The 27757-nt window shown below is 37.2% G+C and overlaps 1 protein-coding gene across 1 annotated transcript in view; it reads left to right on the top strand.

The window, feature by feature from the left end:
- The window catches only part of Smyd3 (SET and MYND domain containing, class 3), a 151815-nt gene that overhangs the window by 83432 nt on the left and 40626 nt on the right, over positions 1-27757 (top strand). The window contains exon 7 of the mRNA XM_067138219.2: positions 14188-14314. Coding sequence (XP_066994320.2) covers positions 14188-14314 — 127 coding nt within the window. The remainder of the gene's footprint in view (positions 1-14187; positions 14315-27757) is intronic.

Below are 27757 nucleotides of genomic sequence, written 5' to 3'. Positions count from 1 at the left end.
GTCTAATTTATCTCCTCACAAAGGATTAACTATAGGCTGGCTCTAACTTTTATTTGAATTCCACTTGATACTAATGAGATCATTTCTCTTTATATTGTTCTAAGAATTTAACTCTTTTCTCGCTACCCTCCACGACCAATAACTAATAAACTTGACACACCGCTTCAACCCTCTACTCCATTATTGTTAACCATTTGCTCACCGTTTGAAGTGCATTTCCAACATCATTCTCACTTTCTTATGTACAATCAGGTACCTGATTAATTACCTTTCAGATTGAGATCTAAGATGCCCTTAATGAAAGGGCGAAACATGTCCCTATAATTTTATTCAAGATTTAATTTCTTAATTAAAATCGCTATTTATGTATTGAATAGGTGGAATAAATAAATTTTAGTATTTATTTGACTTCATTGTACATTTCAATATGGACCAAAACATGAGAATTATAACATGTAAGGAAGAGAAGATCCATTTATCGCATTTGCGTCAACTTCATAGATAATTTAATCAGTGGATATTACTCCAGAACCTGTAAACAGAGAGGACACTGTGCAGCTTTAGTTCGAAGAGGAGTTCCAAAATGGGGGTGATGGGAATAAAATAAGTAATTTGGTTATCACCAGTTCTCTGACAAGTGACAAGGAGGTAATGGCTACCTTCGAATAATGACCGACGCAATTTAGGACAAATTCTAGTGAATGGTGGTAATAAAGATAATGTCAACGTGAACTTACCTACGGAAGATACGCAGAGTAATGAATTAAATAAACTGAAATCTAAACATAACCCTAACAAAAGAAACAAAAAGAAACTCAAGAGAATTTAGGACATGGAAAATCGGAAAGAAACACCAGAACCAGTGCCACACAATTAGTGAGGAGGATAGAAAAACACTCTTTGTCAATTACTGTTCTATGCAGAGTTCACAGAGGCAGAGGGATTGGTTGTTATCTCATGTTCAATAGATGCCAGTTAAAAGGAAATGAACCAAAGAAAAACCAAGTAGAAGACTGCATACTTTACAATACAGCATTATTGTCAATGGGAAAAATAAGAAAGTGTGCCAGCAATTTCTCTTGAAGACCTTGGACATTTCTCAGATAAGCATCCAGTATACACTTAAAAATTGCTCATCCACTGGTACTGCCAAGGAAGATCAGCGTGGGCACTACAAACCTGCTAATAAGACTGCAGATGACCAAGAAAGAAAAGTCTAGGATTTAGTTGTCAAATTCCCTGTTGTTCCTTCACATTACTGTCATTAAAAGACGAGCAAGCTATATCTGCCAGCTGAAGTGTGGAATATAATTAACTTTTATTGGATTCACAAAAGTGACTGCATGTCAGAAAAAGAGAGGCCAGTGTTATTAAAGTTTTTCATTGCATTTTTAAACATTTCAATCTGGAATTCCATGTCCCCAAGAAAGACAAGTGCGACAGGTGTGAACACGTCAAACATATTGGAGAGGAAAGTCTTACCATTGACGAAAATTGGAGTACCAAAACCACCAGCAACAAAAAGAAGAATGCAAACTTAGTTTTCTGAAAGACCAACATATATGATGCATGAATTAGAGGGATGATCCCTTGTTTTGGACTATACGCTGCTAGGCTATTCAAATTGTGTCAGGTACTACATTTCATATTCCATGGCCTACTTTGAAGTTGTATTCTGTAATGCACTCCATTATCTTATCAGTTGAGCAATGCTCACATTGTCACAAATGTCCATTATTGAAATATTTGTAACCACAGCTACCATGAACTAAATTTCAAGACTCCCTATTGTTGGCGCATGCGCTCTACAAGTCTGTATGATTATTGATCTGCTAGCTGACTAGAAGAGGGTGGTGAGTCGCTGTGCGAGATCCAATTCAACATGTCAACCAATGGCAGCCTTGATTCTCCCATACGGGAAAATAGCTTAATTGACACTGGCTAATATAATGAAATTCTAGAGGAAAAGAGCACCCTACAACTACACTGTGATATATTTGTGGTAATGAAATGAAATGGCGTATGGCTTTTAGTGCCGGGAGATCCCAGGACGGGTTCGGCTCGCCAGGTGCAGGTCTTTTGATTTGACTCCCGTAGGCGACCTGTGCGCCATGATGAGGATGAAATCATGATGAAGACAACACATACACCCAGCCCCCGACCCAGGGAAATTAACCAAAAATGGTTAAAATTCCCGACCCTGCTGGGAATGGAACCCAGGACCCCTGTGACCAAAGGCCACCACGCTAACCATTTAGCCATGGAGCCAGACATATCTGTGGTAACAACACATCTCAGATGTGATTAATATCTTCTGAACCAGCTTCATCTCTCCAGTATGTTTCTCCAGTTGTCAACAATGCAGCAGTAAGTAGTACAAAACTCATATTCTTCAGTCATTGAACTTCAAAAATATGTACTCAACTAAATTACGTGAAGCGAACTTCAGGCAACATGTCAAATTGTGTTTACTACATATTTATAAATCGTATTTGCGAAACTGCTTCCTACGCCAACTTGTATTTCATGGCCACATAACGTGTGTATGGTGTAGTGTCATATATGTAATGACGACGATGTATTTTGGTAATTAAAAATATAAACGTGGTTTGAAAGCTATCTAAATAATTTCCAACCTTATTCTAGACTATTATGTACAGAAAATTTCTTGAAAATGTTCATGGGTGCTGATAACCTACTTCAAAATTAATTACCTTAACGCTGGCAACCAGGAATAAGTTAGCTGGAAAATTTATAATGTCCAATAACGGACCATTTATATTGGTATTACCTTAAATATGTCAAACTTTTGGTATTGGCCGTAGGCTTAAGATCAGAGTATTAATTATGTTAAAGGTGCTCTTGTTAATATTTTCCACATACAGCATGTCTTTTCATTTTGTTACTCTTAATTTAATTCTCTGTATTAAGTACATTAATGCCTTTTATTATTATTATTATTATTATTATTATTATTATTATTATTAGTATTATTAGTATTATTATTATTACATAACGCTTTTTTCTTTTTTTTTTTCCTATCACATTTTTATCTGCCTGCTGTCATTTCATGATGGATACATTACTTTTGCATCCATCTCTTGCACAGGCCAGAGCAAAGTGTAGCTTCCACTGAAGTCCCAGTCTCATCCATGGCTGTGACAGTATGGAAGCTGCTGGGGTATGGGTGGTGCTGATTAATGACATTCACAGCACAACCAGTGTGTCTGAGTGTCATGAAAGGTGTTGCTCATAGGGTTAGTTGTGCTACAATAGCACTGTCTGGCCCAGTGAGGAAAGCAATGGCAAACTACCTCACTCCTCATCTTGCCTAGTATGCCTCATTTTGGTACCGCCATTGGTTTTTGTGGTTTCCCTATAACTGCATAGCCTTTGGTGATGCTATTTGAGGATCCAACCAGCCTCTGGGCTGATGTCCTAACAGACAGACAGACGGACAGACACATTTTTATTTTCCTCAGGAAAGGGCACCTTTGCTGAGGCTCTTAACGCTGTAATACAAGGATAAAATATTAGCAGAGTTTACAAAATATTTGCAATACAATAATATCATATTCCCATATACGTTACAGTCTGAGAGAAGAGACAAATATATGAGACCACTGTACATTTACTTGGGATGAAGATTTACTGTTCATTTTGTTTCATTCATTGATTATTTTCTTTTTGTTTAAATTATGAAATTGTTGCTGCCTGTTGTAAATGTTTAGGTAGAGCATTGTACACCTTTACAGAGTAGTGCCATAAAGAGTTACAACTATATTTACTAGTTTTTACAAATTCTGTATGGAATAAAGTACTTTTAGTGCTCTTTATTGTAAAGTGGCAACTTGAATCAATCAGTCACTACTGATCCGCATTTAGGGCAGTTGCCCAGGTGGCAGATTCCCTATCTGCTGCTTTCCTAGCTCTTTCTTAAATGATTTCCAAGGAATTGGAAATTTACTGAACATCTCCTTGGTAAGTTATTCCAGTCCCTAACTCCCCTTCCTATAAACAAATATTTGCCCCAATTTGTCCTCTTGAATTCCAACTTTATTTTCGTATTGTGATCATTCCTTTTAAAGAAACTACTGAAACTTATTCTTCTGCTAATGTCATTCCACGCCATCTCTCCACTGACAGCTCGGAGCATTCCACTTAAAAGGAGAATAATAAAACTTAGATTTCCACCTATTCAGTACTTAAAATACGTAGAGCGACAAGCAGTCGTCAAACATCTGAGAGCACTTACGTAAACATAGGCAGGAGTAGAAGGGATATGTCAACAGGCTTACTTACATAGCTTGGAAGAAATCACTACTCATCTACCACCAAAGCTTGAGTGTCCTCATCTGACTTAGACCCTGCTTATGTTCATAAGGTTGTCATACACTGGTTAAGACTACAGGAAAATTGTGAATTCAACAACTTCTGATGTTAAATATTTTAAAGTCTTACAATATTCATAACCTATAATCAGTATGGTGCATCAGTTTAGACGTTTTGTGAATGAACAGAATAATATTTACGCTTAAACTCAGCTGTTTTGAGAATGTATTAAGATTTCATTTTTTTATTTATTTACATTTTATGGCCTTCATTGGACCACTCTAGCCAACTTTATACCAAGAATTTTTCAGTTTCCTGTCAGCCCAGTACTTCTTCATTCTCTCTGATCTTATCCTTCTTTTTTCATCGGAAATCACCCTTCCTATTGTCTGTTTGTTGATTCTGATTTGCAGGCTGGTTTGCTTGTCTGTGAGTTTCTTGATTTTGTCAGTTTTGTTTCTTAGGTCTTCCACTGTAATTTGTAGTTCATCCATATCTTCCTTGATTTCTGTAATCCACTTAATGTTACACTTACTACTCCATAATTTTTCTACTATTCTCCTGATGATCCTGTTCTCTGGTGTCCTGATTAGATGTCCAAAAAATGAAATGCGTTTCTTCCTGATTGTGCTCATTACTGGTTCTATTATTTCCTAGTAGACTGTTTCATTAGAAGCTACTCTCCAGTGTCTATCTTTTTCGTATGATTTGTTGATGCACGTTCTAATGATTCTTCTCTTTATCTTGAGTATTTTGTCTATTTGTGCAGTGTTAGTTGTTTTGAAGATGGTTTCGCTTGCATATGTTATTTCTGGTTGAGTGACTGTTTTGTAATGTTTCAATTTTGTTGCTATTGACAGGCCCTTTTTGTTGTAGGTATTCTGGGTGACATATTGTGCTCTGGTCAGTTTATTTATTCTGTTATGCCATGCTGGCTTTTCATTGAGGTTATATGTTATGATTTCTCCCAGATTTTTTAATTTATTTTATGCCCACTGAAATCAATCTATATACAGTCAAGTCTTATGAATATTGGTTACAAATTTGGTTGATATTTCTTCTTTTGTTCCCAGAAATGTTTCATTCTCTCTGATCTGGCTGCCCGTTCTTCGTCAGTTATGTTGTACTGTTTGCGTGTATAGGTCTTCAGTTTAAGTCTCACGTCGTTATTTCTCAGGATCCTCTTCTCTTCTCTGTTTTCAATTGATTGAATTGTCAAGCCTAATCAGTCAATCAATCAATCAATCACTACTGATCTGCATTTAGGGCAGTCTCCCGGGTGGCAGATTCCCTATCTGTTGTTTTCCTAGCCTTTCCTTAAATGATCGCAAAGAAATTGGAAAATTATTGAACATTTCCCTTGGTAAGTTATTCCAATCCCTAACTCCCCTTCCTATAAACAAATATTTGCCCCAATTTGTCCTCTTGAATTCCAACTTTATCTTCATATTGTGATCTTTCCTACTTTTAAAGACACCACTCAAACTTATTCGTCTACTGATGTCCTCCCACGCCATCTCTCCTCCAACAGCTCGGAACATACCATTCAATCGAGCAGCTTGTCTCCTTTCTCCCAGATCTTCCCAGCCCAAACTTTGCAACATTTTTGTAACGCTACTCTTTTGTCGGAAATCACCCAGAACAAATCGAGCTGCTTTTCTTTGGATTTTTTTTCCAGTTCTTGAATCAAATAATCCTGGTGAGGGTCCCATACACTGGAACCATACTCTAGTTGGGGTCTTACCAGAGACTTATATGCCCTCTCCTTTACATCCTTACTACAACCCCTAAATACCCTCATAACCATGTGCAGAGATCTGTACCCTTTATTAACCATTGTATTTATGTGATTACCCCAATGAAGGTCTTTTCTTATATTAACACCTAGGTACTTACAATGATCCCCAATCTTCTTGGACTTGAACCAGTGATTTTTAGTTTTCCTATTCCAAAAGTAGTTGAATAAATGCTAGTCTCTGGTAGTCGTGATATGTGACAGAAAAAAGCAATTCTTCTTTTCCGCATTGTATCTATTTATAGACTCAGTCTCCTGGTATACAACTTCATTAGGTAGTAATCGCCATTGTCCATCTACTTGGTTGTTTTTTGTTTAGAATTGTTCTAATGATTTGTATGTCTAATTTCTGTAATTTATCTGTAGTTGATTTTGTATTCAAATTGAATAAGGTTTCACTAGCATAGGTTGCTTCAGGCTTAATAACGGAGTTGTAGTGTTTAAATTTTGCATTTATTGAGAGAGATTTCTTCTTGTAGGTTGGCCAAGTAATGTGTTGAGCATGTTTTCATTTTGTAATTCTATTTTCAACTGATATTTTCTCTTTTAAGTTCCAAGTTATAATCTCTCCAAGATATTTAAATTTATTAACAACCTTAATTTGTTTGTTATTAGTCAGTGTGATAGGTAATGTTTCCACTTTGAAGGATGGCATCATTTCCGTCTTTTCAAAGGAGGTTTTTTTAACCCAATTTTTGCTGCTATTCGTTCTAATTCTTCAATTTGGAGTTTAGCCTCTTCCACACTACTTGCAAGATTTCTCCCAGATATTTAAATTTATCTACAATTTTGATTTCTTGGTTTCCAATGGCAATTTTGTTTATGAGTGGTGGGTCAGTAAACATGATTAATGTCTTCGCAAAAGATATTCCAAGACCAATTTTCTGTGCTATTTCCTGTAGTGATATAACTTGTTGTCTGGTTTCCTGAATATTGTTGGACAAGAGAGCAAGGTCATCAGCAAATCCTAGGGAATTTAAACTTATGTTGTCTTTGGGTCTTCCAATTCAGATGTTCTTTGGGTTACTCTTGTACCATTTCCTCATTATATATTCCAAGGCACAGTTGAACAGCAGTGGTGACAAGCAATCTCCTTGTCTTAAGCCTGTTTTTATGATGAATGGCTCAGAGAATTCCCCTCTGAACTTGACTTTTGATTTAGTGTTGGTTAAGGTGAGTTCTATCAATTTAATTTTGGATGGAGCCCAAAATTTCTTAAAATTTTCAACATTGAAGGTCTATGGATACAGTCGTAAGCTTTTTTATAGTCCACGAAGGTTATTGCAAGAGGTTTGTTTTGCTTTTTGTAATATGCTATGGCTAATTTTAAAGTGATGATTTGTTCTGCACACCTTCTCCAAGGTCTGAAGCCTCCTTGGTATTCACCTAATTCTTCCTCTAGTTGCTCTCTGATCGTCCTGTATAGGATTCTGGAGAAAATCTTGTATGTGCAGTCTAAGAGAGAGATACCTCTGTAATTATCTGGATTGCTTTTATCTCCTTTTTTGTGGAGTGGGTGGATTATGGCTGTGGTCCAATGTTCAGGGAACTTTTCTGTTATCCAGATTTTTGTTAGGGCCATGTGTAAGGATGTTCGAACTGTATCACTAGCATATTTCCACATTTCTGCAATAAACTTTGTCTTATAATTTTTCAACTCTTTGAGTGCTGTTTCCACCTCTTGGATTGTTGGGGGGAATTTATGAGTTCAGGCGGGGTTTTGATGGGCGTGTCTGTATTAATTGCTAAAAGTTCCTGGGGTTCTTCACAATTCAAAAGTTTAATGAATGCTTTTGCCATGATTTCGGCATTTTCCTTGTCATTATGTGTCATTTTTCCATCCTCACTTTTCGGCATTAATGTGGGAGGGGAAAATTTTTGTACTTGTCTCCCAAACATTTTGTAAATGTCTCTGGAATTGGTTTTGTGGTAGTTTTCTTCTATTGAGTTGATTAGATCTTTCTGTTACTGTCTCTTGGTTTGCCTGATAATTTGTGTGAACTTTTTCCTGATATTTTTGAAGTTGGTTGCACTTTCTTCTTTTTTGTGTGTTTGAAATTTTAACCATGCCTTTCTTCATGACTTTTGTCACATTCTGAGGTCCATCAGGCATGTTTTTTACATGTGTTCAATGGGGCTAAATTTTCAGCTTGTTGCCTGAGAATTGGAACCAGTTCTTCTAAGTTATCTGTCAGTTTTATGTTTTGTGTGACTTCTCTATATTTATCATTCCTAATTAATATGCATGGATCAACATTCCTCTTTCGTTTATTGCGTTTTGGTTTCTTTTTTAGTGGTGTGAACTTAATTTTGATTTTGACTATGTAATGATCTGAACCTCTTATTACTTTAACATTGTAGATTTCTCTGTGGAAGGTTTTGTCCATAAATACTTGATCCAACTGCCATTCCCCTTTTCTCCAATCAGGATGTTTCCAAGTTTTAAGTTTGTTGGGCCTCCTATTGAAGTAGGTGGACTTTGAGATCAGTTTGTGTTCTCTGCAGAGTTCAACAAATCTTTGACCATTCTTATTTGTATGTTTATGTGGAGCCCATTTCCCAATGATATCTTGGTATTTCTTTTCTCTTCTGAGTTGGGCATTGAAGTACCCTAATAGGATCTTAACGTTGTTAATATTTGTTTGCTTTACAGTTTGGTCAAGGAGATCCCAAAACTTTTCCCCTTCTTTCCTAGTCTTTGTTAGAAAATTCGTTTCATTAGTAGGGGCATGGGTATTTATGATGGTATAAATTTTGTTGGATGCTTTTAAACTCAAAGTTGCAATTCTAGGTGAGATGGCTTGAAAATCAGTTATCGAATCTATTATTTTCACATTGACTATAAACCCAGTTCCAAATTGGGGACATTGTTTCATAACCCTTAGTCCAGGTTTCCTGTTGTAAATTCTGTAGCCTTGAGATTAGAATGGTTCTGTAGTATTTCTCATCTCCTGGAGTCCTGCTACTAATATTTTCTGTTTATCTAATTCATCCGTCAAGTTCATTAGTTTTCCTGCTTTAAGTAGAGAATTAATATTATAAGTTGCAATGTAGTTGATCCGATCTTGTTTGATCCTGTTCTTATGTGCTGGCATAGGAATGGGTGATTGCCAACGCTCCGACTCATTGATGCCTTCAAGGTGGTTACCCACCAAATCCGATGTAGCCTTCTCCTGCTTTCTTGGACAGAGCGGTGAAATTTTTTTCCTAAAAGACCTTTCCATGGTTGACTTTCGAAGGTAGTTAACCGTGGGTGGAGCAAGCTCCGATTTACAACTACGGTTGTTAACCACAGAGGAACAACCCCAGATGTTCAGGGTTCTGGGTTGGCATTTCCTCCTAACCCAATGAAGTGTGGTTTTCCCGCCAATACTCGGGTGATTGATTGCAGTTGTTTCCCACTGGACGATGGGGTCGCCACATTCCTACGCCAATAAGATTTCATTATGGTGTAACACGTAAAAATGTTTACGCCAGATTTTAACAAAATGTTTTTATGTTCAAACAACTAAAATTTTAAGACATTCAGCAGTTTAATAGATTGTAAATGTAGTTGTACAGAAACCAACTCATATATATCGCGTCTGATGATATGGGAATGTCATTCGAGTGGCTTGACGCTTGAGGTGGTTCTACATATTATTGAAGAAGAGGATTCTGATGTTGAAGCCATATACATTGAAACTCTGGAATGTAATGTATGATTCGATGAAGATTCGGCTGAGGATGATGAAGGGGTCTCGCAGATGACCTTACGGGAGGTGAACTCCAAGCACCAGTTGAAGTAGTGCTGAAACAGCAAATTCCGCACAGGTGTAAAGAATCCATGTCCGATAATGATTCACGGCCCACGAAGAGAGCGATATCATCACCTCGTCCACCAGTTATCTGGATGGCAGATGACTTAGTTCCCACAACAATCCACTTCCCTAGGGTGAATTTTCCACTTTTCAAAATATGATGCTGACCGAAATATTTTTGACTTGTATTTTGACGATGAAATTGTGAATTGCTTGTGCTCTGAAGTCAGCAAGTATGCACTTTTTTGAAATGAAGCCGATCCTAAAGTAACCAGGAAGAAATTAAAATATTCGTCACCATTTTACTTTTAAGTGGCTATGTGCAAGTGCCACCATCAGAATTAGGAAGTTGCAAAATATTTGTTACAATATATATATTTGGGAGGTATTTTGAAGAGAAATAAGTGCAGTTGGTCACATTTCTTTTCCTTTTAGAGTATCTGACACATTGAGATTCAATTACCTACATCACTATATCGCTCCAACAAACCATTGCCGGCACTCCACAGCCGCTGGACGCAAATCTCGTGGCCGCACAGAATGTGTCAAGAATAATGTGGACGTCTGTCTAAACTACTTTCAGCCTCTGCAAACTAGTGAAAAGTGGAAATAGGTGACTAAAAACTGAAGTCTATAGTACAGGGAGAATAATTTAAGTGTTCAGACTTCTTCTCGCATGCCGTGGGAAGTCCCGAGCAAGCGCCGTATGGCTTCTGTCAACACGGTGAGATAAGAAGTGTTCACTGCAGCGCGCATCTGTTTAGCACTCTGTCCCTCAGTTAGTTAGAAAATATTGGACTTTTAAGGTGTGTTGTGAGGTTATCACGATGGTTAAATACACTATAGAGCAAAGAATATTTTTGGTCGAGTTTTATTTGCACAAGAAGAAGAAACCAGTTAAAAGGTGCCTTCGAAAATTCCGTAGACAATTTCCCGGTGTGACAGTACCATCAAAACGTTACGTGCATCAGCTCGTTTACAAGTGGCATAGTACTGGTTCAGTTAGCAATAAGAAAAAGAAGCGAAGGAGAACGGCTCTCACACGGGAGAGGTTAGAAGATATACAGGCAAGACTCCAGGTCAGTCCACATAAGTCACTTTGGAGAGTAGCTCAGGAAAGTGGTATTTCACCTTCTTCAGTACGTAATGCAACAAAATTGTTACGTTTACGATCTTATCGGACTCATTCAGTCCATAACATGTTGCCTACAGATTTCAATGCAAGAATACGATTTTGCAATTGGCTAATGAATAGTGTCCACGACGGTATTGTGGATCCGAACTTCCTTTTTATGAGTGACGAAGCCTGGTTTCATTTGAGTGGATATGTCATTTCACAGAACAATAGCATCTGGGATACAGACAACCCGCACATTTTACAGCCGAGACCTCTGCACGATGTGAAGGTGGGTGTGTGGTGCGCTATCAGTGCCGGACGAATTATCGGTCTGATATTTTTTCAGGACACGATTACTTCTGACCGTTATATTCACAACATTCTGGAACCATTTTTTGCTGAACTGACTGAAGAAGAGAAAAGGTACAGCTATTTCCAGCAGGATAGTGCAACGGCCCATACGGAGCGTAGCTCTATGCGACGGTTACGGGAAATGTTCAATGATGATCAGATCATCAGTGAAGGCTTATGGCCCCCTCGTTAGCCTGATTTAAGCACATGTGATTTTTATCTATGGGGAAATCTTAAAGGAAAAGTTTACAGGAATAATCCTCGAACTGCAGAATAATTAAACACTGAAATTAGGAACATTGTGCATTCTATCGGTGTCCATGAACGACAAAGTGTGTTTCAAATTCTCATTACAAGATGTGAAGCTTGCATTGCAGCTGAAGGAGATCACTTTCAGCATCGTCTGTAAAAACTGGCGAGTTCAGTTATTTGTTTATATATTTATTACTGGTGAGTTCAGTTTAATTTCCTAGTTGATATATTTATTTGTTTATTCATTTACTTATTTGTCCAGAGCATCTATGTAGCCGGTGAGTTCAGTTTCGTTTAGTTTCTATAGGCGTAATCACGCCGCTTCTTTGAGCCGACTATGCCTGCTTGTCATGGCGGGCACTGCGGTCGCTGTCTCCGCTTTCCAGCGCGCCTAATCCTCGGCACTCCACTCTGCATTTTCAAATTAATCGCCCTGTAGTATTACTCCTATTTCCTAAATATATGTCACGTCTGAGCTAATGTTATTTTTCGGAATTCCCAGAGGGATGTCACAAATGAACCTATAAACAACGTTCATTTTTGTTGTTTATTACTAAGTAATTTGTAATCAATATTCTGTAACAATATTAAGCATTAAATTTCATGGTATTCTAACAAGGTAACAATTTTTGTGTTTCAGCCAAAAGGTATGTCAAGCGCTGTGTGGTACCATACGGTACAAGGCCCTCATTTAGAAACCAATCATCATATTTTTAGAAGAGTGACTTTTAAATGTTCTCTAATATGTGAATGCTGAGAATATTATATAAAAATTAAAAAATCAAAAATTGAAAACTCCGGCGTTCCCTGATTAATATATTAACACAATTTATGATCATCATAACTCCTATCATTTTATCTATTATATTAAATATGATTATTGAAGGTTTTACCACAGTTAGGATATCGGACCTGCGACAATTATCTCCCCTAAAATTTCAATATCTATCCTGGACCTTTCTTTCTCTAAGTCTTAAAATTATATCTAGGTGTCCTGATTTCTATGCCTTTATCTCTCTTATCCTCCAAGGTAGATACCAGTGTGTGTTGATCCTCCCTCGAGTCCGCATTCTTCTGGGGCCCCTTAGAGAGTGTCCACTCTCCGGTCTCTCTGCCTTCTTGTAGGGGTCGAGGTAACACCTTCAATTCCGACGCATGCACCTTCGTCGGCGGTGTAATCTTCAGGAGATACACACCATTTCCCAACTTTTTATCCACCTCGAAAGGTCCGAGCCACTTTGGAGCTATCCCAGTGTGGAACTTTTGAAGCTTGTTGCTGTGGGGATGGATTCAACGAAGAACCAGTGTTCCAGGTCTGAACTCCCTTTCCTCCGGTGCATCGTTGTTCTCAGCTTCTCACCTTGAACGCTCTTCGGCTTGGCGGTGCGCCTGTTGAATCTGCCGCTAGTTCCAGTCACCAGTTCTCTTGATTGGACGTCCAAGGAAAAGTTCTGCAGGTGAGAAACACTCACCAAAGTGTTGTTCCCAACTCTGTGTTTCCCAACTTTCTGTACCGTGTAAACTACTGGGATCTACTATTCTCCACTTGAGCACTCTTTCCTTGTTAATAATAAAACAAATACATATATTAAATATGGAGACCTTCCAGCTTCTGATATTACAACATTAATATAATAATAATAATAATAATAATAATAATAATAATAATAATAATAATAATAATAATAATAATAATAATAATAATAATAATAATAATAATGCATTGTAATAAATTCATTACAGAGGTGTGATATATGTATTATTACAAACTGTAGTAAATAGATAATATTAATGTTTTTATAACTAACTTTTACCGCATGAGAACGCAACCGTAGCATGGACTTGCTCCATAGCAAGTTATTTCAGGAAGTGTGATCATCAAGTGAGCCTTTTGTGAAGTTGTGAAGATTGTCCTCCTTTTATGATTTTCTTTGTATTTGTTGTCTCCTCTTTCTTTGCTCCCTCTTCTCACACTGACATGTCATTGTGTCTATTGTATTGTGTGTTCCTTTTCTTGTTCCTCTCTGTCTGTATGACTTGATTTGACTCTTATTTGTTCTTTTCCAATACTGATATAATTCCATTGGAATCCTTTTTTCCTATTGTGTTCGTCCTGTGTTCCTAATCTTTTGCCACCTGTACTAATTGCATCTTATATTTCTTCCCTTTCCCTGTTTTTATCTGGGTTTTTTCTTATCCTACACTTCCCCTCAATGAGTGTTGATGCTCACCTTCCTGATGAAGCTGGGAAGTAGAAATGACCTTATTGGGTCCTGAGAGGATACGGATGTAGAAGAACCAGGCTTGATGAGGAGAGAGCCTGTCTATTCGAAGACAGCAGTTTGTGAAGATGTGAAAATTGTCCTCCTTTTATTTTATTTTTCTTTGTATTTGTCCTTGGCTCCTCTTTCTGTGCTTCCTCTTCCCACTCTGGCCTGTTTTTGTGTTTGTCCCATTATGTGTTCCTTCTCTCTCTCTTTCTCTCTCTTGGGTTTTGAATAGTTCAAGGTTGATTCAAATAATGGTTTTTCTCTTTACAGGATGATAATGATAATCCATTGACTTGTTCCAAATGTGGTCAGGAAATAAAAAATGATACTTTGAAAGAATATCAAGAAGTACAGGAGTTCACCATACAGCAGCTGGAGAAAATGAAGGAGATAGCTTGTATCCTTTTCTTCAGTCAATCACTCAATCAATCAACATTAGTTTTCATTTAGGGCAGATTCTCTATCAATTATTTACCTAGTCTTTTCTGAAATGATTTCAAAGAACTCAGATTTTTTCTTTTTTTTATGTTGCACTGACACAGATAGGTCTTATGGCGAGTCGTGGCCTTAATTAAGGTACAGCCCCAGCATTTGCCTGGTGTGAAAATGGGAAACCATGGGAAACCATCTTCAGGGCTGCCGACAGTGGGATTTGAACCCACTATTTCCCGGATGCAAGCTCACAGCTGTGTGCCCCTAACCACATGGCCAACTTGCCCGGTACTTGGAAATTTATCAAACATTTACCTTATTAAATTATTCTAATTCCTAATTGCTCTTCTTATAAACAAATATTTGCCCCAATTTGTCCTCTTGAATTCCAACTTTTTCAAGCTTATTCATCTGCTAATGTCATTCCACTCCATCTCTCCACCGACAGCTGGAAACATACTGCTTAGTTGAGCAGCTTGTCTCCTTACTCCTAAGTCTTCCCAACCAAAATGTAAAACATTTTTGTAACACTACACTTTACTGTTGATAAACTTAACCATATTTTGTGCTGTATTTGTTCCTGCATTGACTTGTCTATGGGGCTGTGCCAGTGAAAAGGAGATACATCATCACACTGCTATATTTCTTCTTCAAGGCTATATGTGTAATTTTGTTGTTCGATAAATGAGATGTGTTCTTTGGTTTTAACCAAAGGAATGAAAAGCACACCTCATGTTGAACTCAAGGATGCTACGATATTCTTAAATAAGCAAGATGTTGCCTAGTACCAGTAAAATATTTGCCAGATTTTGATACTAGACTCTCTGAACATCAAACAAAAATGCTACACTCGCCAGTAATATCTTTATATGACGCCATTAAAAAAGGTTTACTTAATAAACCGTTAACACTATTCATGGTTATTCACTGTGGTGCCCCCCTCCTGCCCCGCCAAACAACTGATTACCTACATGCATTCAACCCTAATAGCAAATTAAACCAGTGAAGGTGCTGTGAAGAAAGAATCTGTGTATTCATTTCCTGAAGTTACTTACAGCTAACTCTGTACTAGTAGGACTAACCATAAATGTCAGCTGCGAGCTTGCATTCGGGAAATAGTGGGTTCAAACTCCACTGTCAGCAGCCCTGAAGATGGTTTTTCATGGTTTCCCATTTTCACACCACGCTGTTCCTTAATTAGGGCTACTGCTGCTTTCTTCCCACTTCCCACTTCTATCCAATCATCACCATAAGAACTATCTCTGTCGGTACAACGTAAAGCAACTTAAAAACAAAACAAAATACGGACCAAGGAGGGCACCACTCTGAGTCATTTAATACTTACTGCCAGGTGTAACTTTAAGCTGCTCCTCAGGAATACGGATACATTTTGCAACCGCTTTACTGAAGTACAGACTTAGCTGACATGAGAAAGTTCTTCCATTCTATGTGTTGTTGGAGCCGGGGTCCTCTTCTGCCATCTAAACCGTTGACCATGCTCTCCTTTCTGGTGAATTTATGTGTCCTTTCATACACAAAGGCTTCACTTGGCCTCCAAAGGGAGGACTCCTCCACCTGTAGACATTAGTTCCCTCTTTGGGTGTTAAGCTTGGTAATAGCCACCTGATTCTCGGCCAGACAGGCACAGGTAGCAACATCTACTGTCACATAAGGTATCAGGATGATCCAAACCTCGCAAAGACTATTAAACTATACATATTATAAGTCTGTGATAGTATACAGCGTGTAATTGAAATATGTGAAGTCTATAAACTGGTGGTGGAAGATGGTCTAAACAAATATCTTCAAAAATTTTACTCCCAACTTAATTATTGTAGGAGAAATTAAGTCACAAAACTTCGGCCAATGTTTTGGAGAAGTCAGTAGGCTGGATTTTTCTCCTCAACACAGCTGATTTCCCCACATTGTCTTTTTGCCTTCTAAGGGGCTGTGCTATGTAGGCCGTGTTTGGAGGTCAGTGCTCTCTTCTCTTCACTGAGTCGGACAGTATTGGTACATACCAGTCTCTTTGTTGAAAGTTCTACCAGTCTTATGTCTGATGACTCAACATAAATAATATTAGTCTTTAGCACAGAAATTAAGTTACTGAAGATGTGACAAATAAATTAAAGGAACAGTTATGGCCAAACTTTTGTGCAGAGACAGCAGTAAAATAATAAAAATAACAATAATAATAAATATAACAACAACAACAACAATAATAATAATTTTATGTCACACTAATTACTTTTATGATTTCAAGGATGTTGGGGTGTCAGAATTTTGACACAGGATTTCTTGTACATGCCATTAAACCCATCAATATAAGGCTGGCGTATTTGAGCGCCTTCATTTACCACTCGACTAAGCCAGTATTGAACTCTCAAAAAGGAAAGAACTCTACTGTGTGAGCAACACAGCCTTTCTTCTTCTTCTTCTTCTTTATTATTATTATTATTATTATTATTATTATTATTATTATTATTATTATTATTATTATTATTATTATTATTATTATTATTATTATTATTCACATGTTGAGGTACCTTTCAACACATGCTCCACTTTCATCAGAATGCATTGTATCCCATTACTGATGCATCCAAAAATTATACAATTGTCTGCAGGCATACAATTTTCCAGGTGGGGGCAATGACCTACATGTTAGGCCCCTTTAAACAACAAGCATCAATCAATCAATCAATCAATCAATCAATCAATCAATCAATCAATCAGTCAATCAATCAATCAACCATTTTCCAGGTAAATACATATACAGCTGAGCACAATTTCACTTATTCCACATGAGCAACTCTAACTTCATTTATCACTCACGATCTTTGTCTCCATTTAATACAATTTCCAATTTTTTAAAATTATTATTATCATTGATTTTTACATCTACCATATACATCTGAAGTAAACATTTCTAGAATATGACACAATTTTCAATATCACGTGGCAATGCAGTGAATGAACCACAACCTAGAATTTATCCCACAATGTTTCATGAGATTCAGAAATGATTCTTTAAGTTCTCATTTATCTGGGAGGGAAATGATTATTATAGTCTTATTTTTAGAGATTACACTGGGGTAATAACATTTCTGAAGACAAACTACTGTACTTCTAGTCTAATAGAACCCAATACACACACACGTTTACTCTCAAATCTACCTGTACCTGAGTAAGTTTAGTTTAGTAATGTTTTATTTTACCTTGCCAGATTAAAGCCTTCAGGCCTTCTCTTCCATCTAACCAAGCACTGAAATATACATATATTACATTGTATTACTTTACAATAATTAGATATAATACAAATTGCATTAATAATAATACAAGAATGATGAGTGATAAGATTAAATTAATTGGATATTTTTAAAGGATAAATTCTTAATACTAATATCCTACATGTAAAAAAGAGGCCATACACAAAATTTAATAACATTTGAAAAACGAATCGGGTAAAAATTTTAGACTAATCTTCTACCAGGACATCCGTAACAATAGAATGGTTGTGAGTAGCAGCATCAAGTTTACAGATGATCCTTACTGGTGCATAAAATGTCTCCAAAGTGCTTCCTTGAAAATGTCAATAGCGCTTAACCCTCTGATACTTTCGGGAAGGAGGTTCCACTCATGGCAGGCAATTACTGTGAATGTTTTATCGTAGATGGCAGTTCTATGGGTAGGTAAAGCAAGGATGGAATTATTAGTAGATCTGGTGTTAAGACTATGATAAGAGAATAGGTATTTGAAATATGAAGCAAGGTAAAATGGCTGTGAAGTATGAAGGATTTTATGGAGATGGTATAGGGTATGCACAGTGTGACAGATTTCTAGTCAGGGCCAAGATAGGTGGTTATATGAAGGAGTTACATGGTCATAGTACCATAGGTTACAGACATATCTCACACATGCATTTTGACCACGTTGTAATCTGCTCAATAACTTGCACCCAGTGTCTCTCGTGTCACAATAGTCGAAATGAGGGCAAACCAGAGCTTTCACCAGCATTTTTTGAGTTTTTCAGGAAATAAGTATTTATACCCACGCAGCATGTACAATGCGGAGAATGTTTTCTATGACATGTCATCATCAAAAGTAATGCCTAGGACTTTTACTGATGACATGAATGGTATGTTAGTATTATATAACCTTATAGATGGAATCTCTGGTCAAAATTGGCCTTCATGAGTAGTTTTGGGTATCCAATGATGATGGCTTGCGCTTTTGCTGGGTTTAACGTAAGACCACATCTCAAAGACCAAAAATAAAACGATGTTAGATCCTGATTGATTTTGTCTATGGACGAAAATATTAGATCTGGAGATGTATGGAGGTACATTTGTACATCATCAGCGTAAATATGGTATTTGCAGTACATTAAGTTTTGGGAGACATCATTAATGTAAATAGATAAAAGAAGGAATCCTAACACCAACCCTTGGGGCACACCACACCGCATGGACCACCATGTTGATTTGTTTATCCTATCTGTAACACACTGCCGATGGCCATGCAGGTAGGAATGCAACCACTGTCGAAGAAATGGAGGGAATACAATTTTTAGAGCAAAATGTCAATGTCAACACAGTCAAAAGCTTTGCTGAAGTGTAGAAGTATTTAAACTGTCACTTCCTTGTTGTTCATAGCTTCTCGGATGTCTTCTGTGACCTTGAGTAGTGCCGTTTTTGTACTTTGTGCTTGATGAAAACCAGATTGTAGTGGGTCAAGTAAGTTATAAGTTGTTATGTAGTCTGTTATTTGTCTATGAGTGATGAACTCTAGCGCTTTGGTTAAAGCAGAAGGTATGCAGATGGCTCTGTAGTCAGATGGTTCAGAAGGGGAAACTACTTTTTTTAGAGGACATATAATGCCCAATTTCCACATTTCGGGAAATGTGCTGTCTACAGGGAAGAGTTAAATATGTTAATTAGTGCAGGTAATATCACATCCAGAATAATTTTTATCATCTCTATTCCTACTTTCATTTCCTTTCGCCGTTGATCTTATCCAATTTATTGCAAACCTGACTTGGTTGCTGGACAGAAGTAGAAGTTTTCTCTATCTGGTCGTGTCTTTGTATAATTCCCATCTAGAACTTCCTGTTTCAGGGCTGCATTTAATGTGCAGTTAGATGAAAAATAATCATTCAATTTTTCCAAGGGTACATTTATTTCGTTGTTGTCTCATCCTTTGGTAATTCCAAAGCTATGTATGGATTTCCACAACACAGCTGTTGGAACATTTGTTTGAATTAAACTGTGAGCGTGTCATAGTTTCTCGCTTCTAATCTGTTGGATCATAGTGTTTTTCAGTCTCTTATAGTTAAGTAGATTGTCAGGAGTGCAATGTTTTCTAACTGTCTATAAGCAGCATTGTGTTCAGCCATTAGTGCTCTAATCTCATCTGAGAGCCAGCGAGCTGGCTTCCGCGAAACTCGAGCCTTCTTTTCAGGGGCATCTCTAAGAATGAAGTAAGAAAATATATCAAAACTACTCATAACTAATAGAACTAAAATTCTACTGAAGAAAATCGTTAAATTTTCTAAATAGATGGACAGATAATATTACAAAATAGTACTTATATTTAATGATAATGCCTTTTCTGGCAGGACCTAGTGTTTACAGTGCACTAAGTCTTCTGGTATGGGCTAGAGCAATTTTGTTACTTTCATTGATCTGTCTCTGTCTTATCCTTGGCTTTGACAAAATGAGAGTGACTGAGGTATGAGCGATGCTAGTAATGCCATTCCTTACGCAGCCAGTCCCTGCTATGAATGGTGTGAAAATATTGATCATAGGGTCGGTTGGTGCATGCATTTCAGTGGGCTTGGCAGACTGATATGTAATAGCAACTTCTGGCTCGGTGAGGAAAGCAATGGGAAACTACCTCACTCCTCATTTCCCTAGTATGCCTCTTCAGTGATGCCTAGGCCATCTATGACAGCTCATGGCGGAACTGTTGAGGATCCAACCAGCCTTGGGGCTGATGACTAAACATACATACATTTAATGATGAAACTCTATTCCTGTCTGTAATTTGCTAAGTTCCTTGCCCCTCGTGTCCTTCCTTCGATGCTGGCGATACATGTTTTTTTTTTGTTTTGTTTTTTTTGCTAGGGGCTTTACGTCGCACCGACACAGATAGGTCTTATGGCGATGATGGGATAGGAAAGGCCTAGGAGTTGGAAGGAAGCAACCGTGGCCTTAATTAAGGTACAGCCCCAGCATTTGCCTGGTGTGAAAATGGGAAACCACGGAAAACCATTTTCAGGGCTGCCGATAGTGGGATTCGAACCTACTATCTCCCGGATGCAAGCTCACAGCCGCACGCCTCTACGCGCATGGCCAACTCGCCCGGTACTTACATGTTTAGTGCCACATGTTTGTAGTTGGTGTTGAATCCCACATTGACTGAAGCAGTCCTCTTGGAATTATAGATGACATTGTAAAGCTGGTACTGCCATTCGATCCTGGGTCTGTAGTAGGGTGGGCCGAAAAAAAAAAAAAACTCTAATTCTTTTTTCTAAGTCGTAATACCGCGGAAAAGTTGCGAATTCGGGAGAATAAAAATAGGTAAAAAAAATAATAAAATGTTTATATTTTCCGGTCGCGCATGTGCTCTAAAGTTTGCCGAAATTTGAAAAAAAAAACACTTTTTTAATGATAATTGTTAACATTTTAAAAATAGCATCTTCCCGAATGCAATAGCTCAAATTCTTGTGTATTAGAACCATATAAAATACTGATTAAATATTTAAATCCATCAGCATCTTCCAGTCATGCATTTCTTTCAAAGTTAATGAAAATTTGAAAAAACTATATACAAATAAAGTAGATCACAGTTCAAGGAGAAAGAAATAAGAAGTTCCATGTTTATTTTAGTTTTCTTTATTTGAATACAAGCTTAAATGTTCAAAAACAAATTATTTTAGACCATCAGTAATATTTATAAACATTTTTAAATTTTAAAAACAAGTTTTTGTGTGAAGAATTATAAGTCCAAGAAACTCATGTAGAACGATTGAACATCACCGTTTTCACTCATTTTTAGCTGAAGGTAATTTGAAATCTGATTTATGGGTGAAGTTAGACATGGTTGACCTTGATAGCAGAGTCGTTCTGATAAAACCATCCCGAGACTCAGCTCCACAAACTTTTCTTGAGGCTTCTGTCACGAGTTTCACACATTGTTCAACTGCCTGTGTGTGAACTGGGAATATCTTGAATGTTATATCCCAATTAGGGACTGAGTCGCTTTGATTATATGATTTAATTTCATCATCACTGATATCTTTTAATACTGGGGGAGAAGATAAATCACAGTCCATCCAGTTAATTATTTTCGAGTAGTCTTGAGCTTTGAAATTGAGTTTTGGTGGCAAGAATGTTCTGATAGTTGTTCTCTTTCGATCTAACTGTCTCGCCTTTAGAATTAATCGAAATCCGAGCTCTCTTATGTGTTTTGTGTTATCTTGTGTCATGGCTAACATTAAATATTCTAGATGAGCGAAAAAGCCATTTTTTCTATCAGAGGGTCGACAATATTGCGTAAATTTTCAGGTAGGTACCTTGAAGAAGTTGTATTTATTGGTACACAAGTTTAGTGCCTCTGTAAAATATTCACTTGTTTTTATACTAAACCACATTGGCATGGATGACTTCAAAATAAATACAGTTATTTCTTGAAGTTCAGGTGTTGGACTTTCTTCACTTAAGTACAATCTGAGAGTTTGATTTGCTGTTGTCAACCACCTCAAGTGTGACAAGGGACCAGGATCTCGTACAGCCAAATCCTGTTTACAGTTTTCCTGACTTTATTGCCATGGAAATTTCATCACATCCTATGACAAATAACTTTTCAAGAGAAATACCACGACCAGACAGATAAGAAATAATAGAAATGAGAATATCTTCAGAACTTCCAGAAGTTGGAGTAACATGGCCGATATGGACTGAATCAGGTTCTTGAATTAGCGAGTAATGCTCTTCCACTTTTACTCTACGGAACCTTTTTCGAATGAGTTAGATCTACCACTAACGTGTCATCCTTCCTCCCATCGAAATACAGACCTTATAGTGGAAATTCTTCAGATTTACTGTACATTTTGTTTTCCTCTTCTTATTTTATTTTGGTCTATAACATGGGAGACATCAGAATCGGTAATTAATTCTACGTCGTGCTAAACACTTGATGTGATTGCAGCAGTAGCACAATCAGAAACTCTGTAATGCAGTAGATTTTAGCTGAATTCTCATCTGCCAATTATCGGAGAAAACCTTTTTTGGAACTTTAAAATCTTGGTCTCTATCGCTATCTGTACTAGAAGGATATTGGTCTTCATCATCAGTTTCAACAATATTTACATTTGAATGTGAGCATGAGGGTTTCAGATGAGATTCAGATTCACCATCCAAAGTTAAATTGCTGTCACGTAATCTCCTTCCCAGTGATTTAATAGATTTCTTTGTTTCAGACACATCCAACCCTCCAATTTTTCCTATTCTGTATGCTCGTAATAAGTAAACAAATCTTAGCTCTATAGCAGGTAGTTTGTTTGATTTTGCACAAACACAGTTGACAGTTATATCGCATTTACATAAATCAGGGGTTCTGTTACAAATGCAATTAACAACAATGGGGCATTTGTAAGCCACTATGTCAAAAAGCCGTGATAATTTTTGCTTAAACTCTTCAATTTTAAGTTTAAACGAATCTTTATTCTTATCCCGTGTATATGATTTATGAATGCTATAATATTTACCATGCAACGCATTTATAAGTTGCACAATTCGCTTATCTGTAACCGTTGGGATGGATGCTTTCTGATACAAACCAATTATTTATTAGCTACTGTACTGGCAACGTGTGAACAGTTGACGCTCTTATTCACTTTAAGCACCAAGTGATATCTCTCCTGTGAACAACAGCGAATCACGTCCTCATCAGTAGGAAGCTTGTTTGATGAAAAGTCTTTAGGTGCACCAAATATAGGGCAATCAATTACCTGTCTTGTGATGATTTTCTTAGGTACGGCCATAGCATATCACCATTAAGTCACAAAGTTACACAAAAATGTCATAACACAAAACTAACATTGAAATACAGTAAATACAAATGTCACAATTGTAACTGGAAGAGCGAATGAAACACACATCAAACATGAGGGATAAGTGCAGACTGACACAACAATGTTGCAGCGTGGTGGCGAGAGTTGTAGGTGGGCAGAGAGTCAGGGTCTTTGACCCGAGCAAGTTACGATAAGCACGGGAATTTGTTAGATTTGACAGCTGTTGCACGAGCAAAAGACCTTAACCGATTTGAACCATTCTTTTTCAAAATCATTATCGATTCGAGTAAGAGTCGACTAGAGCTATTACATTTAAATATTGACGAGTAAGATAGAAAATTAATGTAAAAATATACGTTTTTTTCAAATGTTAACTTTAGAGCATGTGCGAGACCGGAAGAAATGAACCGATTTTGTTTCTTTTTTTTTACCCTGTTTTATTCTTCTCAAATCGCAACTTTTCCGCGGTATTACGACTTAAGAAAAAGAAATATCCCCACCCCCCTAGTCTGTAGTCCTCTTCCGAATGAAATGACTACAAGCTGAAACTGACAAATGAGAATTACGAAAAGTTCAAGCCAGACCAGAATAAATATTTCATGTTTCAAGCGATACTTAACTTGGCTCTCTGATGAATATTTCAAGAACGTCTGGATTAAAAAGGGAGGTTTGGACGGTTTCACTAGGGTTAAATATCCTGGAGGTAGGAGGTATGGCTTTTAGAAACATTACGATTGGCGTTTTTCTACACAATTGCTTCTCATAATTGGTTCACTTACTTCAGAGAATGTTCCACATCACGCACACTCGATAGACACAAGTTTAGCCTTGAGCCGGGACAGCATATCATGTGATCTCGCACAAACACTTTACTCCAGAGGGTGAAAAGGCAAATAAAACAAAATGACTTGAGCTCACCACAACACCTGACTGAATAAGATAAGAATCTGTCACCACTAATATCTTGAAAATAACACACATCGTAGGAATGACACTGGCTATTAGAACAAGCATAATTATGTACACGGAAAACACAATTTTGACGAGAACAATATATACTGTCTATATTCAGCAGTTAAGTTAAATTAAGTTCTTCCTACCTGTCTTATGATTTAATTTTTAATCTTATTACATCACTTGTAATAGGATTTTATCCTGTTGGTGGTGAGTAAATCTATCTATTTATCTATCTATCTATCTATCTATCTATCTATCTATCTATCTATCTACCTACCTACTGGTTACTTATTGAAAAAGTAATTAGTAACTGAGTAAAATATTTCTCAGGTAACTGTAAGTTAGACAAATTATTTTTATTTTGTGCTTTTCCCGTCACTGCCGATGGAACAAGTACAGCATATATAATGCAGAGTTGATAAAATTACTTTGCCTTGCAATTGCATTCTTTTGTGAACAAGTTCAAATATAATTGTGCAGCATAAGGGTTAAATAACTCTGCAGAACAAAAGTCCCAGTATCTTAAAATCTATAACAATTGAAGGGACATTAAATACTGTAACATAATTATTATTCTTAATATTTTGATTTACAGTTCAAATAAGGGCCATTTCGTATGTCATGCGAACTGTGTAATATCTTCCAGTAAAGGAGGAGCAATTTAAATCCACTTTATGCATGTGTAGGTCACTGAAATGATTCTCTGTATACCAGAGCTGATAGCAGAAGGCAATTGAAAAATAAGTAAATAGAAATCATTTTTTTTATTTTTGACAAAATGAACATAAATCTTGTACTTCTACAAAGCGTGTTATGAAATTTAGAACATTGTTAACATAGAAATACCTCCATATGTGGATAATTCCTGCATAATCCAATCCCTGTCTTCTGTTAAGCACTTTTCAATAACAGTCACTGACATGTCTGTTTTCAAAGACTTCAGCAGTTTGGTATGGCAGAGTCTGTCACCCAAAACTTTGGTCACTTATATTTCTGGATATCCACAAGGTGTTTGATAATATGGGCCATGAACATTAAAAACAAAAATCCTTAGGAGTTCCTGAAAAGTTCAAGTATCTAATATTAGTCCTACAAGATGCCAACATCACACAGATTGAGACAGACACAAAATCAGAAAACAAAGCCAATTGAAATTAATTGTGGTGTATTACAAAGGATCACCTCTATCTCCAGCACTATTTAATCACATTTTGGAGGAACTATCTTAACATTCTCTTGCAGAAAATGATGGCTACAGGCTTGCACAAAATCAGCTTAATCTCACCATAATGTGTTTTGCCGATGACACTGCAATAATCGGGAAGAATGCCAGATCTGCCATAGAACTATGTAGGATTGCTATCAGTAGATTTAAGGAAATTGGTCTGGTTCTTAATACCTCTAGACCAGTTTGTCTATGAAGTTATTAAGTTGTAATATGAACAGGTCTTCTACAAAAATTTGAACGTTGTGCCTTCTAGTTCTTGTTACATTCAAGTGTAATTGCCGACTATAAAATGGTTTCATAGACTTCCATAGTGACTACTAATATATGCAAACAAAGAATATTCACAACTGAAATCTGTCAGCACCATGACTTTATTCTATCAACATTTAACTTTTACAAGTGTGCGTCGTCTTCCACTTACACAGCAAGCCAATGAAGATCATTTTGAAGGTTTTTTAAAGGAACTTGTATCGTGTTTTAATGTATCAACTCACAACATTTTATAACATGCCACAATCAGTAGCGAAACATTGTATTTTGTAAATTGTCATTTTTAAATTTGTAAGTTTTAGCTGAGGATGGCCTAATTGGGACGAAACATAACTGTATGTTGACTTTAATTAGAATATTGTAAGAAGAATTGAACAGGGGGAATCAAGTAGTATATTCACGCTTGTTGCAGTCCCATCAGAAATTTTCAGTCTTGAGTAGTTCTATATCACCTAATCTCATTTATCCATTCCAGGTCACGCCTTTGAACAAAATGCCTCAAATCTTCCTGACTGATGCTGATAAAATCTTAGAGTGGTGCTAAGGAATTATTACAGCTTCCAACATGTTCTGGATCATATAATGTACACTGGTAAAAAAATATAAAGGTCTTGGCATATTTTGGGCTGTGTGGGAAGCCAAACTTAGCATATCAATATATGAAATAAATTGATACTGGCAATCAGTAGCTACATTAAAGTAATCAGGAACTTGGATGAAGAATATGTCGTGTGCATATGACCTAGCAGTAAAGTTCGATGATCACATCACTTCCATGAATGATAAGCTTCCCAGTGTAGACAAGATCTGACATATTCTGTGGGAGAGAGAAGCCCAGTCATGAATGAGACTGCCACACTAAGGAAAGGGCATTGGGTTCTTTCTGGAACATACACCAGCCAACAATTGGATGAGGGATCAGAGAGATTTATCCTGTGTGCAATGGATGGTGGCCATCAAGATGACGGCAAACATTTACGCTCTTTGCTTCTTGCCGGGCAGGTCCAGGGGCATCACCCTCCGTCAGCATTGGGACAGAGAGCACAAAACAATTGCCCATGTTCTGGGTGCCTGTTCCCATGGTGAACTATTACAGACCCACCATCACTCTATTCAACGCAGGATCACCAACCGCTTCAGAGTGAATCGTTTTGTAGTACACGAGAAAATTTCTGGTCTGACCACCAATGGTAGTACCAGATATATCGATATAATAGCCTTTCAACCTGGCAGAAAGCATGGGCTAATTTTTGACCCAACAGTACACTTTGAGTCTGACATCGCTCAGCTAGATGAGGTTGATGCTGAAAAGAGAGCTATCTTTCAGCTAACCATGCCATGCTACAGGGACAGTTATCATCTGGACGACATTTCTGTGCATAGACTCATAATTGGCACTCAAGGAATGATTCCTGAATTCCTTGTGGAACTCTGGTATCATGTGAAACTCAACAGTGCCCACTTGTATGATATCGCCATCAGTGCCATCAGAGGATCACTGGTTATACTCTGGCATCATATGAATAGTTTGCCACAGCTGTGCACAGGTGTCTTCTTCTTCTTCTCCTTCTGCATCATGTACCCAATTTATTGTATTTTCTTTCGTTTGCGTGGTGTTTTTTTCTCTCTCCCCCCTTCCTCTTTCAGTACATAACCTTCGGTTGATTCTAGTTTGTCCTTGTGACATTTGAATTTTTGCCACCTGCAGTTTTCACATATGTTCACTGTTCAACTTTACTTTCATCCATCTTGGAGCACAGCTGGTGGCACACTAACTTTTTCATGTGTTGTTAACTAGCCACCACCAATGCACACAAATACAATGTGTCAGTGGCATTCAGGTTTGGGACACAGATTTTCATACGTATATACGTATA

Source organism: Anabrus simplex, chromosome 1, assembly GCF_040414725.1.
Source record: "Anabrus simplex isolate iqAnaSimp1 chromosome 1, ASM4041472v1, whole genome shotgun sequence".
Taxonomy (NCBI): domain Eukaryota; kingdom Metazoa; phylum Arthropoda; class Insecta; order Orthoptera; family Tettigoniidae; genus Anabrus; species Anabrus simplex.
The sequence above is the reverse complement of the archived record's forward strand: the minus strand, read 5'-3'. Positions and strand labels throughout refer to the sequence as shown.